General features: G+C 43.9%; 1 protein-coding gene across 1 annotated transcript in view; it reads left to right on the forward strand.

The window, feature by feature from the left end:
• Window positions 1-12,925, forward strand: part of ppip5k1b (diphosphoinositol pentakisphosphate kinase 1b) — a 58,125-nt gene that overhangs the window by 31,082 nt on the left and 14,118 nt on the right. The window contains 14 exon segments of the mRNA XM_086027893.1: window positions 239-434; window positions 1,589-1,679; window positions 1,774-1,859; window positions 1,922-2,076; window positions 2,815-2,916; window positions 3,005-3,166; window positions 3,270-3,391; window positions 4,823-4,841; window positions 4,843-4,925; window positions 5,833-5,919; window positions 6,042-6,117; window positions 6,386-6,495; window positions 8,750-8,835; window positions 9,738-9,863. Coding sequence (XP_085884019.1) covers window positions 239-434; window positions 1,589-1,679; window positions 1,774-1,859; window positions 1,922-2,076; window positions 2,815-2,916; window positions 3,005-3,166; window positions 3,270-3,391; window positions 4,823-4,841; window positions 4,843-4,925; window positions 5,833-5,919; window positions 6,042-6,117; window positions 6,386-6,495; window positions 8,750-8,835; window positions 9,738-9,863 — 1,501 coding nt within the window.

Genomic DNA, 12,925 nt, shown 5'->3' on the forward strand with positions numbered 1-12,925 from the left:
CCAATTATCGGATTCATCAATAGCGTAATCGCTAGAATAATTGATTTTAAAAAATTGGATAGCCGCAGCTGGAGTTCTTACTGTTGATAGAAGATGGCCAAATTGTTGAGTAGTCTAAATGTAACCTTCCACCCAATAATCTGTGTCGTCATTCCCGTAGCGCAGTTTAGCGTTAGCTTGCTCCTCAGCCGTTCCATGTGAGGCATTATTTATGACCCGTCACGTTGCTTCCCGTCAGCCGTCCGAGCGACAGATTGTGGTGGGCATCTGCTGCATGATGAAGAAGTCCAAGTCCAAGCCCATGACACACATCCTGGAGCGCCTCTGCAAGTTTGACTACATCGAGGTGGTCATCTTTCCCGAGGACGTCATCCTGGAGGAGCCCGTGGACAAATGGCCGCTGTGTGACTGCCTCATCTCCTTTCACTCCAAAGGTAGCCTTTGCATAAGTAATATACCTTTTTTTTCATGGTTATATGCAAAGTATTTTCAAAGTTTTAAGCTTCCAAGTAGCAATAGCAGTGCTATTAACGATTTAAACCAGAAATATTCCAAAGTCCGGCCCAGGGGCCAAATGTGGCCCGTGTTCAAATTCTACCGGCCCGAAGCCTCTGGCATGAAATTAATAACTAGTGGCCCGTCAGCAGTGTCGACCACAGTACAAAATACACATGTTAGAAAAAGAAAACCAAAAAAACAAAAAAGCAGTTTTATATTTCACCACCAGATGGCAGCAGACCCGTGCCTGCCCTCATGGTGCTTTCGGAAATACGCTCAGAGTACGCTTTGCCTCTCCGAAAATACCACTCTCTAAGTCGTGCTAGGGGTCAGAGTGAACACTTGCTGCATGACCTTTTGTCCTTTCCAGCCATAATTTGTACTGCTCACTAAAAGTCAAACAAATCATCAGTGTGTGTGGGGGGGGGGGGGGGGGGGGTGTTTAAAGCAGAAGTCAACCCATACATATTTTTTTTTCAAGAATATGTTCCCAGCAGGCTCACTAGTTGAAACACGGCTTTCTGATTAATTTTGCATTTGTGGAATATAAGTTAAGCAGCAAAATGCACTCGTTTTTAGCCATCTCAGGGGGCGGCCGTTTTGTCTTCTGTCGACTGAAAATGACATCACAACTGCTCACAACGACCAATCACGGCTGACCTGTTTTCTGAATCTGAGCCGTGATTGGTGCTTGTGAGCAGTTGTGATGTCATTTTCAGTCGACAGAAGTGAGAAAATGGCCGCCCCCAGAGATGGCTAAAAACGAGTGGATTAACACTTATTCCACAAATGCAAAATGAATCAGAATGCCGTGTTTCAACTAGTGGGCCTGCCGGGAACATATTCTTGAAGAAAATATGTTTGGGTTGACTTCCGCTTTAAGTCAAAGTTTGTCATATGAGGGTGACGAGAATTTTGTACTCCCAAAATAAAATGTCATTTTTTGGTGCGCTTACTCACTCACTCACTCACTTGCTGTTAACTCCATCCAAATTCCCCGTCCTTATGATTGGATAGCAAAATGCTCAGGATGTCAAGAGATCAAATGTTGAAAATCGCAATGTGTTTGTTGTCTGGAACATTTGTGCAGGTTTCCCACTGGACAAAGCTGTGGAATACGCTCAACTCAGGAATCCGCTGCTCATCAATGACCTCAACATGCAGTATTTCATACAGGACAGGTACACACACACACAAATGCAATCTGTGTGCTCGCCAGTGTGTCAGTTTGGAACAAATGGTTGACGTAACCTTGTTGTTTGATTGGCACCACAGGAGGGAAGTGTATCGCATCCTCCAAGAAGAGGGCATCGAGCTACCTCGATACGGCGTGCTCAAACGAGACCCGGACAATCCTGAAGGTAAACGGTTGAGTTGAATCGACGCGATTGGAAGTGGTTGTTGAAAGCTTGCAACGTTTCAGAGTGCAACCTGGTGGAGGGCGAGGACCACGTGGAGGTGAACGGGGAGGTGTTCCCCAAACCTTTTGTGGAGAAGCCCGTGTGTGCCGAGGACCACAACGTCTACATCTACTACCCGACATCAGCAGGCGGCGGCAGCCAGAGACTTTTTAGGAAGGTAAACCAAAAGTCGGCATGCGGACGGACAATCAGGTTCAAGTCTTCAGAGCACATTCGCAAGAAGTACAAATGCCGCTTTAAAAATGTGTGTTTGCATGTGTGTGATTTATTCAACAAGGTCAAATTTGGTAGTGTAGAGATTGGCATAGCTGGCGTGGGAATCAAGTGCCCATGACCGACTGGTGATCAGTCACTTTATGCGAAGCTTTCAGTATCCCACCAGCATTGACGTTGTCCCTCACAGCCCTCTCCCTCAAAAATTGAATTTTATAAAGGAAAGTGTGACAAAAATGTGGCATTTTTCAAATCGGTTTTTTTTTCCTTTTTTTTTTTTTTACTTTTGTCATTTAGTTGTAGTTTTTCAAGCAAATTTGTTACTTTTTTTATGCATTAAAGTTTTTAATAAATTTAGCTTTAGTTTTTTTTAAAAACTATATATGCACTTTCTTCTTCTTAGTTGACATATGTCACTCTCTGATATATTTTCTTAATTTGTTGGAATCTCCGCATGAGAGGCAAGTCGTTGATGTGGCCCTGAACAGAATTCATGGAGGGTAAAAATCCTGCCAGGTGAAAAGTTATTTCTAAATACTGGGAGTTGGCACGTAGGCTGAGGAATCACTGAAACGGGCAAGATGTTTGGGTGGAGGCCTAGAACACGAACGCGTACACAAATCAGGATGACAAGCCATGTTTTTTTTTTGGTTTTGTTTCTCCGCATCCCTGCTGCCTAAAGATCGGGAGTCGTAGCAGCGTCTATTCCCCGGAGAGCAGCGTTCGGAAAACGGGATCGTACATCTACGAAGAGTTCATGCCCACGGACGGTACTGACGTCAAGGTGCCGTGTCTGTTCATGTGCACCGTCTGCGATTTTGATTGATTTATTTATTTTTTACAATTCCGTCTCTGTGAATCGTGTCGGTCAGGTGTACACCGTGGGTCCGGACTACGCCCACGCAGAGGCCCGCAAGTCTCCTGCGCTGGACGGGAAGGTGGAGAGGGACAGCGAAGGGAAGGAGATCCGATACCCGGTCATGCTGACCGCCATGGAGAAGCTGGTCGCCCGAAAAGTCTGCCTGGCCTTCAAGGTCAGCCACGGGATTGCCGCCTGCGCCCACGACTGCTTGCTTTCCGCCATTGTGTCTGCCTCTTTAACGCCATGTCAACCTTGTGGCGTGTTTGTGACGCCAGCAAACCGTCTGCGGCTTTGACCTGCTGCGAGCCAACGGCCACTCGTTTGTGTGCGACGTCAACGGCTTCAGTTTCGTCAAAAACTCCATGAAGTATTACGACGACTGTGCCAAGGTGCTCGGGTGAGTTTTTTTTTTTTTTTTTTTACAGCTGGCCGACGCTCAAAATGCCACAGGGTCTTTTCACGATCAAATCTCCCGATTGACAAATCAAGACAAATGCGTTCAACTGCAATAAATTCTCTACCCGAGGTTCTCTCTGTCAGAGCAAGGACTATATTGATTTTCATTGGCTACGTTGACATGGACACATTTATTCGTATTAAAAGCCTGATCAGAAGAAAAATGCTTCATGCCCCATTTGGAATATTCAAGGCCAATCCGATCAAGATTTTATTCTGAACGAGAGAGGTAGTTTATGTCGATCGTTAATCCGATCGGCGCGCATGAAAACACTTATTCCGACACTTCGGAACAAACCGTCTTTACGTTATTCACGGGAGCTAGTAGAAGCAGAGCAAGCAAAAGACATTTGGCGGGTGCAAGACTGAACATTTGCATCTCCATTAGGAAGTTTTAACTCGACGTAACAGCGTGAACGGGAAAAATACGTGAAATAATGCTAATGTTTAAAGTAGAAATGGGCGGAGCGATATTTTGTTGACACGGAAGTCGCTACGGCTTCTTCCACGACTATTTCCGCTCTGTTTGGTGAATCTGCGCATGTCAAAATAATTCGTTCCGATCAAACGTGTGATGCATGAACACGCAAAGTCCTAGTTGGTTTCGTGTCCGTGAAACAGGGCACCCCATCATAATTTTAATCCAAACTCCGATCGGATTAAAGAAATTTTGTCCATGTAACATAGCCGTCGATATATGTCACAACGTGGTGTGGAATGAAACAAAAGAAAAGTTCAAAGTTAATTTTCCAGTAATTGAGTAGTGAAAGAATAAATCAATGGCATCCGATTCCCTGAAAAAAGGTTTCAGTAAAGTATCAAAATAATCCCCTCCCCTTCACGCGGCCATATTTGACATTTTAGACCACTTTGCGCAATCTCTGCGATTGCTTTAATTGAACCGACCGTATTTCTTCAAATAGTGGCCGTCCCTCAACTAGATGCACTCAAGACTAACGCCTCCCTTCCTCAAATACATGCATCAATAAAAACAAATTACATTATGTCCAGCTAACTTTTTTCCCCGCCTGGGCTTACAGCAACTGGTGCTGACTGCCATTTTTTTTTTTTTTTTTTTGTTTTTTTTTTTTTGCAAGCCTTGCAGCAAGGTGTCGTAACTCATTCACATATCCCGCTGACAGCTTTGCGGCTTAGTTGCCTTCCGATTTATCGGCGCCGTGCCTCCAAGCGCTCTCGTAAACATGACGACAAGATCCACAAATCATTCCTTGTCCGTCAAAAACAGATGAAGCAAGCCGTGTACAAATATAATTAAAGCTTCATTGGCTGACAGATGTCAGTTGTCATTCAGTAATGTTTTTTTTGTTTGTGTGTTTATTTATTGTTTTTGTTTTATTTGTTTCCCCCACAGAAACATGGTGATGAGAGAAGTTGGCCCCCCAGTTCCACATCCCCTGGTCCATCCCGATGGAGGCCGAAGACATCCCCATTGTGCCGACAACCTCGGGAACAATGTACTGGACAGCCTACGTAGAAACTTGAAATAGATTTGGATGAGAGGGGAATTATTATTAATGAACATAGATCTTTTTACCTGAAATATTAGCCATGTTATGCTGTGTAATTTTTTGTTATTTTTTTTTAATGTTCCCTTAGAGAGCCTATAAATGTCCCCAAATATTATATTTTGAATTATATATATATATATATATATATATATTATACATCTCCTCTCTCTCTCTCTCTCTCTCTCTCTCTCTCTCTCTCTCTCTCTCTCTCTCTCTCTCTCTCTCTCTCTCTCTCTCTTCTCTCTCTCTCTCTCCTCTCCTCTCTCTCTCTCTCTCTCCTCTCTCTCTCTCTCATCTCTCTCTCTCTTCTCTCTCTCTCTCTCTCTCTCTCTCTCTCTCTCTCCTCTCATCTCTCTCTCTCTCTCTCTCCTCTCTCTCCTCTCTCTCTCTCTCTCTCTCTCTCTCTCTCTCTCCTCTCTCTCTCTCTCTCTCTCTCTCTCTCTCTCTCTCTCCTCTCTCTCTCTCTCTCTCTCTCTCTCTCCTCTCCTCTCTCTCTCTCTCCTCTATGTATATATATATATATGATGAGAGGTACTTTTATTGCTTTTAGTTTTGAGCATAGTGCAAAATTTTTCCAACTGAATTAACTCCTGATCGAACTTCTCCCCAATGGCAAGCAGGTTGAATTGTTTCGATTTTTAAAAAGATGAAAAGAAACGCGCCGCCGGCGAATGGATTTTTATTCATGAGTTTCATTTTTTTGTGCACGTCTGTGGTCCCGACGTGTTTCTTGTTAAAAACAGGGCCGAGAGTGATGGTGCTGGGCTGTGTGTTTCTGCTGCTTCTATTTTGTCAAATGGGAGAAGGGATGTGCCTGTGTCGCCTCATTTAGCCTCATTTCCTCACCACACAGGATGGAGCTGCGCTGTGTTATCGCCATTATTCGCCATGGAGACCGCACACCAAAGCAGAAAATGAAAATGGAGGTTCGACATCCTCTGTACGTATTGAACCACACAGACAAGCTCACTTTTTTCTTTTTTTTTTTTTTTTTTAAACTTTCCATGTACCGTAAACTTAATATTTTGTGTTTTCTCCATTTGTCTGGATGTCCCCGCGCAGATTCTTTGACTTGTTTGACAAGTGCGGAGGTTACAAGTCAGGAAAGCTAAAGCTGAAAAAACCTAAACAGCTTCAGGTGAGCTGGGACTCTTTTCCCAAACATTAAAAACCTACGCAGTGGTACCTCGGCTCGCAAACATAAACAGCGCAGCAACACATGTAGACAGACAGTGTAACATTATTATGGTATCGGAAGTGAAAGCATTGTATCCGGACACCCCTGTTCCTAAATCGAGGCACTCTTATGTATGACCTCCCACAGGCATCGGTTGAAGTTAACATTTTGATCTCCTCGACTGCCATACGAGCGTAGAAACCTCGAAATAACAATGTGCCTTTTGCAGGAAGTGCTGGACATTGCTCGTCTGCTGCTGCTTGAACTTGGCCAACATAACGACTGTGAGATTGAGGAGAAGAAGTCCAAACTGGAGCAACTCAAGACCGTCCTGGAGATGTGAGCGCACGCACACACACACACACACACATACAACAGGATTATAATAGCTTTGGATTGCTCATTATATCGTTGTTGTTTTGTTTTCAATTCAGTTATTTTAAATTCGTTTTTTAGAGCAGGTTTATTGGTTTTTGTTTTCGTTCACTACCATACCCTTGACACACACGCAAGTCTCTGGCCGCATCCACTCGTCTCCAAATGGCGGCTGCACTCAAGTCTGTCCATCATTCTCCATCTTGCATCCTCAATTCACTCATTTTGTGTCTAATGTTCATCTTCTCTCCCCTCCTCTGCCCATCCCTCCTTCTTTCTCCTTTCCAAAAGGGAATCCAGCTTGATTGACACTCAGTACGCACCCTCTCCCTTTTCCTTTTTTTTTTGTCATTTACACCCCTCCGTTCGCCAGCCTGACGTGCTAAATATTAGGAACCCGCACGCGCCCTATCTGATGTTCTCCCGTCTCCTTCTTGAACATCGTTGGCGTATTCGGGACTGCCCCTAATATTTTGTACAGCAAGTTGTGCATCACCTGCATTAATTCCATATCATGTTTGGCCTTTAACAGGACACACATAAAGGCGCCCACAGGTGTCAAAGGTGGATGTGTGTAGATCAACAATGTGTGCGGTGTCGCTGCCTGTGCATGCGGTCCTCGTGACGTGTCACGTGGACTCGAAAGGGGCTAATATCCATCTTTCCTCTCATTCTCGCGTACAACACCTGTTACCCGCACGATTACGAGTGTCGACGCGGCAGAGAGCAAAGGTCCAAACGTGATTGCAGCGAAAGCAGCTTTTATGCCACTTAATGACTTGGTAAAGGTAAAGGTCTGGTTGAGGGGGCGGGGTGGGGGTGATAAACGTGCCTTACAACACAAAGCACCAACCCGTTCATTTGGAAATATGTGTGACCCAAAATCAGGGATGCAACGATACGACTTTTCTTGAGACCAAGTACGAGTACTATATATATATATATCTATCTCTATCTCTATATATGTTTATATATATTAGGGCTGTCAAAATTAAAGCATTAACTATGGAGATTAATTTAAATTTCATTACGCACTTAAAAAAAAAATTAACTCAGTTAACTCCGTTTTATTGGCTTCCTGTGGCAGCTTCCCTGTATTCACTTTGTAGCCAAACTTAGGGGAGAGTCAGTGTCGCAAAGACGGACTTTTACGTAGTTTTACTTTAAAAATTTGCTCGATGGCTCATTGGAGAAATCCAAAATAATTTGCGCACTTTGCAAAGCCAAGTTCAAATACCATATTTGTTGTACGTCTTTGGTGTATCGTTCAACAATTGTCTTTTCCAGGAAAAAAATCATATTCAAGATCAAAAAAAGCTTTGAATCAAATGTATATATATATATATATATATATATATATATATATACACACAAAGGTAAAAAAGTCAGTGCATTGCGGATTCCTTGTTTTCACAGCCAGTTTCCTCTCGATATCGCAGGTTATTTTAATGTCCTTTTTTATAGCTGACTCACATCTACTTGCTTTCAGGGATGTTTGTGCAATGCGTTTCGAAACAATAGCTCACCCAAAATGTAGCCGAGGTCCGATGTAAACTTAATAATTGTTGCTCACAGGCAACTTTTTTTTTTTTTTTTTTTTTTTACACAGCCATGATCCTTTTTTAGAATTCTGTTAAAAAACAAGAGTTTGTAAATGAATTTGAGCTGTTTGAGTACACGAAGGCCAAACATAACAATAATGTCAAGTTCATTTAAAGATGCCCCGCCTTTTCAATCTTTCCACTTTTTACGAAGGGATTTTGTTTCGTCACTGTGACCCCCGATCGATTTTGAATTTGAAGAACATTGTGCTTTAGCTTGAAACAAGTGAAGGTGTCACCAGTCACGGACGGCATGTCGCGCTCACAGCTCTCTGGCCGCCCCCTGCCCCACGTACTCGTGTTACACTGGCCGCCCGCCCGCCCGCCAGCAGCTTTTGTTTGAAGCCCTGCGTCTGTCATCATGTGACCGCCGAGGCAGCTGTTTCATCAGAGAGAACTATGGACTCATTAGTCTGCAGCCTAATTTGATTGTTAACACACCACAACACCACTGAGGGTCCCTGGAATGCTTCTTGTGTGTTTGGCCAAATCAGTTTAGCTTTACAACTAATGTTATTTCATGTGCGTGTGACACCTGCGTGTCTGCCATATCACACCGTTTTGCCTGCTCTCCCTCTCTGTGCGTGCGTGCGTGCGTGTGTGTTTATTGCCACCAGGTACGGTCACTTCTCAGGTATCAACAGGAAAGTCCAGTTGACGTACTTGCGTAACGGGCAACCTAAAGCCTCCAGCGAAGAGGAAGGTAACGTGCCAATAGTTTTGTTGCAAAACTGTTTCAAGAAAAGCCTAAGTTGTTGATATTGTGCCACTTAAAAAGGAAAATCAACCCAAACAATTTTTTTTTCAAAAATATGTTCCCAGCACGCCCACTAGTTGAAACCCAGCATTCTGATGAATATTGCGTTTGTGGAATATGAGTTAAGAAGCAAAATCCACCCGTTTTTTGCCATCTCCGGGGGGCGGCCATTTTGTCACTTCTGCCAACTGAAAATCACATCACAACTGCTCAGGGCTCCGTTAACGACCAATCATGGCTCAGCTTCAGAAAACAGGTCAGCCGTGATTGGTTGTTATGTGAGCCCTGAGCAGTTGTGATGTCATTTTCAGTCGACAGAAGTGACAAAATGGCCGCCCCCAGAGATAGCTAAAAACGGGTGGATTAACTCTTATTCCACAAACGCAATATTTATCAAAATGCCTTGTTTCAACTAGTGGTCTTGAAAATATTTTTGAAAAAAATATGTTTGGTTTGACTTCCCCCTTTAACTCCTTGATAGCTTCTGATAAGTCTTCTCACGTCAGATGAAAATATTTGTAGCATGCAAAGGCACGGTGCGTTTAATGACATTGTCTTGCACAGTTCACATCAGTCGACAAGTACGGTGAAATGTAACGCAAATATGACATAAAAGGAACCTTAGAAGGTTCCTGCTGCTTCTCAGAGGGAATCCAGATCGACACTAAATACATAAACCGCGTCTCTTTCATGAGGTTTTGCTGACTATTTTAGTTTTACGCATCAAGAGCTCGGCTTACTTGTTATTTGCAAGTACACGGTGTATGGCGGCAAATATTTACACAAGTGTAAATAAAAAACGTCCAGAAATGGAATCTCCCAAATGCTGAATGCTGTTTGTTGTTCAGACTCCAAGAGGGAGGGTCCCTCGCTGCTGCTGGTCCTAAAGTGGGGCGGCGAGCTGACGCCTGCTGGCCGGGTTCAGGCCGAGGAGCTGGGCCGGGCCTTTCGCTGCATGTACCCTGGAGGCCAAGGTACGTGCCAAACGCACACTCAAGCCGCTTCTACGCTGCCTGGAAAAGACAGCATTATCCCGGGGGGCGGGGTTAAGTTGACCTGGCTATTTTATGGCTTCCTTGGGAGTCGTACGAGTGCATCGGCACCCATTTTACTGCATCTCTGTGTGAAAGAGCCTTTGAAATCTGCATCATGTAAGGTTACATTCTCGGGAAGGGTACAGAGATCATGTTCTGGCGCCCGCTTCGGCCGGGGAACCGCCCACTTACGGTATTTGTTGCTGTCTGACAAGTAGGTTGTACGCCACACCAGATGCCGACGCTGAGATTGTCTGATTTTGTCTTTGTAAAGTCTACACACACGTATTCAAATATCTTCTTTTTTTTTTTTTTATAGTGAAATCTTTAGCAAGGGGAAGTCCAAATAAACCACCGAGGTAATGCAGTTGCACAAGTGTGCACACCCTTAGTTCAGAATGAACCAATCACATTCCAACGCATGTTAAATGGGAGCCAGCGCACACCCGTCACCATTTAAAGTGCCTTTGAGTACCCAAAATAAAGATCAGCTGTTCTACAGTACTGGGATTCTCCTGACATTTTTGGGAGTCACATCTTAGACCTCAAGGGCCGCAGAGAGCATCAGAGGCATCTCATTGTTCAAAGGTATCTGTCACAAGAAGGCCACATGAATTTCCAAAACATAACATTGAACACAGCAAAGATAGTCATTCGTTTATTAAAAAAAAAAAAAGACATTTGAACAGGTGAGTGTGTGGACCAGTATGTATATCATACTTGTGTGAGACACTTAAAAAAAAAAATAATAATAATAATTTCAACAATGGATGAAAAATCCAGGCCCAAGACCAAAAAGCAAGAACAGAATCCACAGGTGATTAACAAATACCAACCTGAACTAATGGCAACAACTTTTCAGAAGTATCACCGAGGTGTGTCCATCGCATTCATCTCATCATCCCAGTGAAAGAGTGTTCAAATGTTTAAAAAAAAAAAATATGGAGAGGGCTTGCTAATTTTCCAAACAGTTTCTACTCACATCACCATCTGGTATGAGAAGTTAACATTCCGTTTTCACCTTTCACTTCCAGAAAAAAAAAAAAAATCCTTTTACCACGACTGCCTTTTTTTCGTAGGCTCCGTTCTGTAAAGCCTTTGTGTATTAGTGCATGTGAAACTGAAAAGGCACACCAACACCCTCCAAGCACTGCTCAAAGGCCACACAATCTGTCCTCTTCTTTCCCCCTTTTCTGCCATCACAAAGTGTTGCCTATTAACTCTGCTCTTCTCTTCTCGCCGGTCTTTGCTCTGTGTAAACAACTAGCCGGTAGCCACCGGGCCCTTGGCTGCGAGTCCCCTATTGATTTTGGTAAGAGACGGGCGACCCAGGTTGCGCCGCTCCTCCTCGTCTCGCTCATCATCTGTCCACTAATTGATTTGCTGTCGTGATTTGAATACACCTCACTAATGGTCACAGTTTGCTGTGGATTGTTGTTGTTGTTGTTGTTGTTGTTGCTGTGGTTGTTTTTTGACTGGGTCCGATACAACCAGGCAACAAAATCTGCATGTGACGTTCTGGTATTATTATTGTCCACTTGGGGCCGCCATCCTTGTGTTCAAGACTAGGTATGGACTATTTTGACTGAAAATGCCATCACAGTTGCTCATTTTCAGTCAACAGCAGGTGACAAAATGGCCGCCCCCTGGGATGGCTCAAAATGGGTGTATTTTACTACTTATGTTCCACAAACACAATATCAACCAGAATGTTGTGTTTAGTCTAGTGGGGCTGCATAGAACATAATCTCGCAAAGACAATTTTGGGATTGCCTTCCCCTTTAAAGATTTTCCACCAGTTTTAAGCTTTTTTTTAGATTTATTTGCAATACGTTTATACTGTTTTTAGGCCATGAAAAAAAGTACAAAACTGTTTCTCAAGAAGGGCTGCAGCTGTTGAATATTTTTTAAATGGATCATTCTGCCAATTATGCCATTGATGAGTTGTTAAGCAACAAAATCTGCACGTGACGTTCTGGTGTTATTATTGTCCACTTGGGGTCGCCATCCTCGTGTTCAAGACTAGGTATGGACCGTATGCATCTGTGACCTTGAATGTGTGGCTTTCAGAGACGGTGAGACGGTGTCTGGCCCGGTGAGTGACGTGGGCGTCAGCGAATGAACGTAATCTTGGCCTTTTTGTGAGCTCAAATTAGCCGCTGGCTCTTAATTTGCTCCACGTTTGCCAGTGTGGGTGGCAGATGAAACCTATCGCGTATTCATGTTTCTGTGTTTTGTCCAATAAAGCGATTCAAAGTGCACCGGCAGGAGTGTCTATCCGTGGGCATTACAGTACAGTCAGTGGCAGAGATTTTGCTGCGACTTTTGTTTGTGATTGAGCTATTTGACTTATTTGATTAATTGTTGCAGCCCTGCAGTATCATAGCCTAACTGAACTCCATTCAAGATGCTACACCCACTTTTACTTGCTCGGCAGCACTTGCACGCCAACCCATAATGCCCCCCCCCCCCCCCCCCACCTGCAGGGCATACGGTACTCCAGCAAGCCCGATGCAACCCTGTTTCATTTCGTCCCCAAGCATCCCGTCCGTCTATTCGAGTCTGGAGCAGTGAGCAGATCAAGTTGGATCTTGCACTTGGTCGTCAGTCCAAAATAAAATGCATGAAGCAGCAGCGGCGTGATTTGACCTCGAGCGTTAGGATGCTTTCATCACTTTGAGCGCCATTAACACAAATGTTTTAGCACCTTGTATTGCCTGACTCTCACTGTCGTTTATATGATCGGCGCGGTGGCTGGCTTCTTTAATTTCCGGGTTTACATTTACTCACTTTCAATTCAATGTGTCGATGCTTTAAACCACACCATTCGCCGTGATGCCAAATGGGGACAATTGTCCAATTGGAACTCGACTGATCATGAGACATTTGAAGTGAAAGTGATGCTGCCTCAGGCGCTTTGTCCTTTATTCCCTGTTACTTATGTGCGCAATCAGAGCAGCTTTGTTATGGTCTCTCAGCATGTTTGAAATGTCGCCAAGTTG

Source organism: Filicampus tigris, chromosome 4 (genome assembly GCF_054856515.1).
Source record: "Filicampus tigris isolate MCC_2025a chromosome 4, RoL_Ftig_1.0, whole genome shotgun sequence".
Lineage (NCBI taxonomy): Eukaryota > Metazoa > Chordata > Actinopteri > Syngnathiformes > Syngnathidae > Filicampus > Filicampus tigris.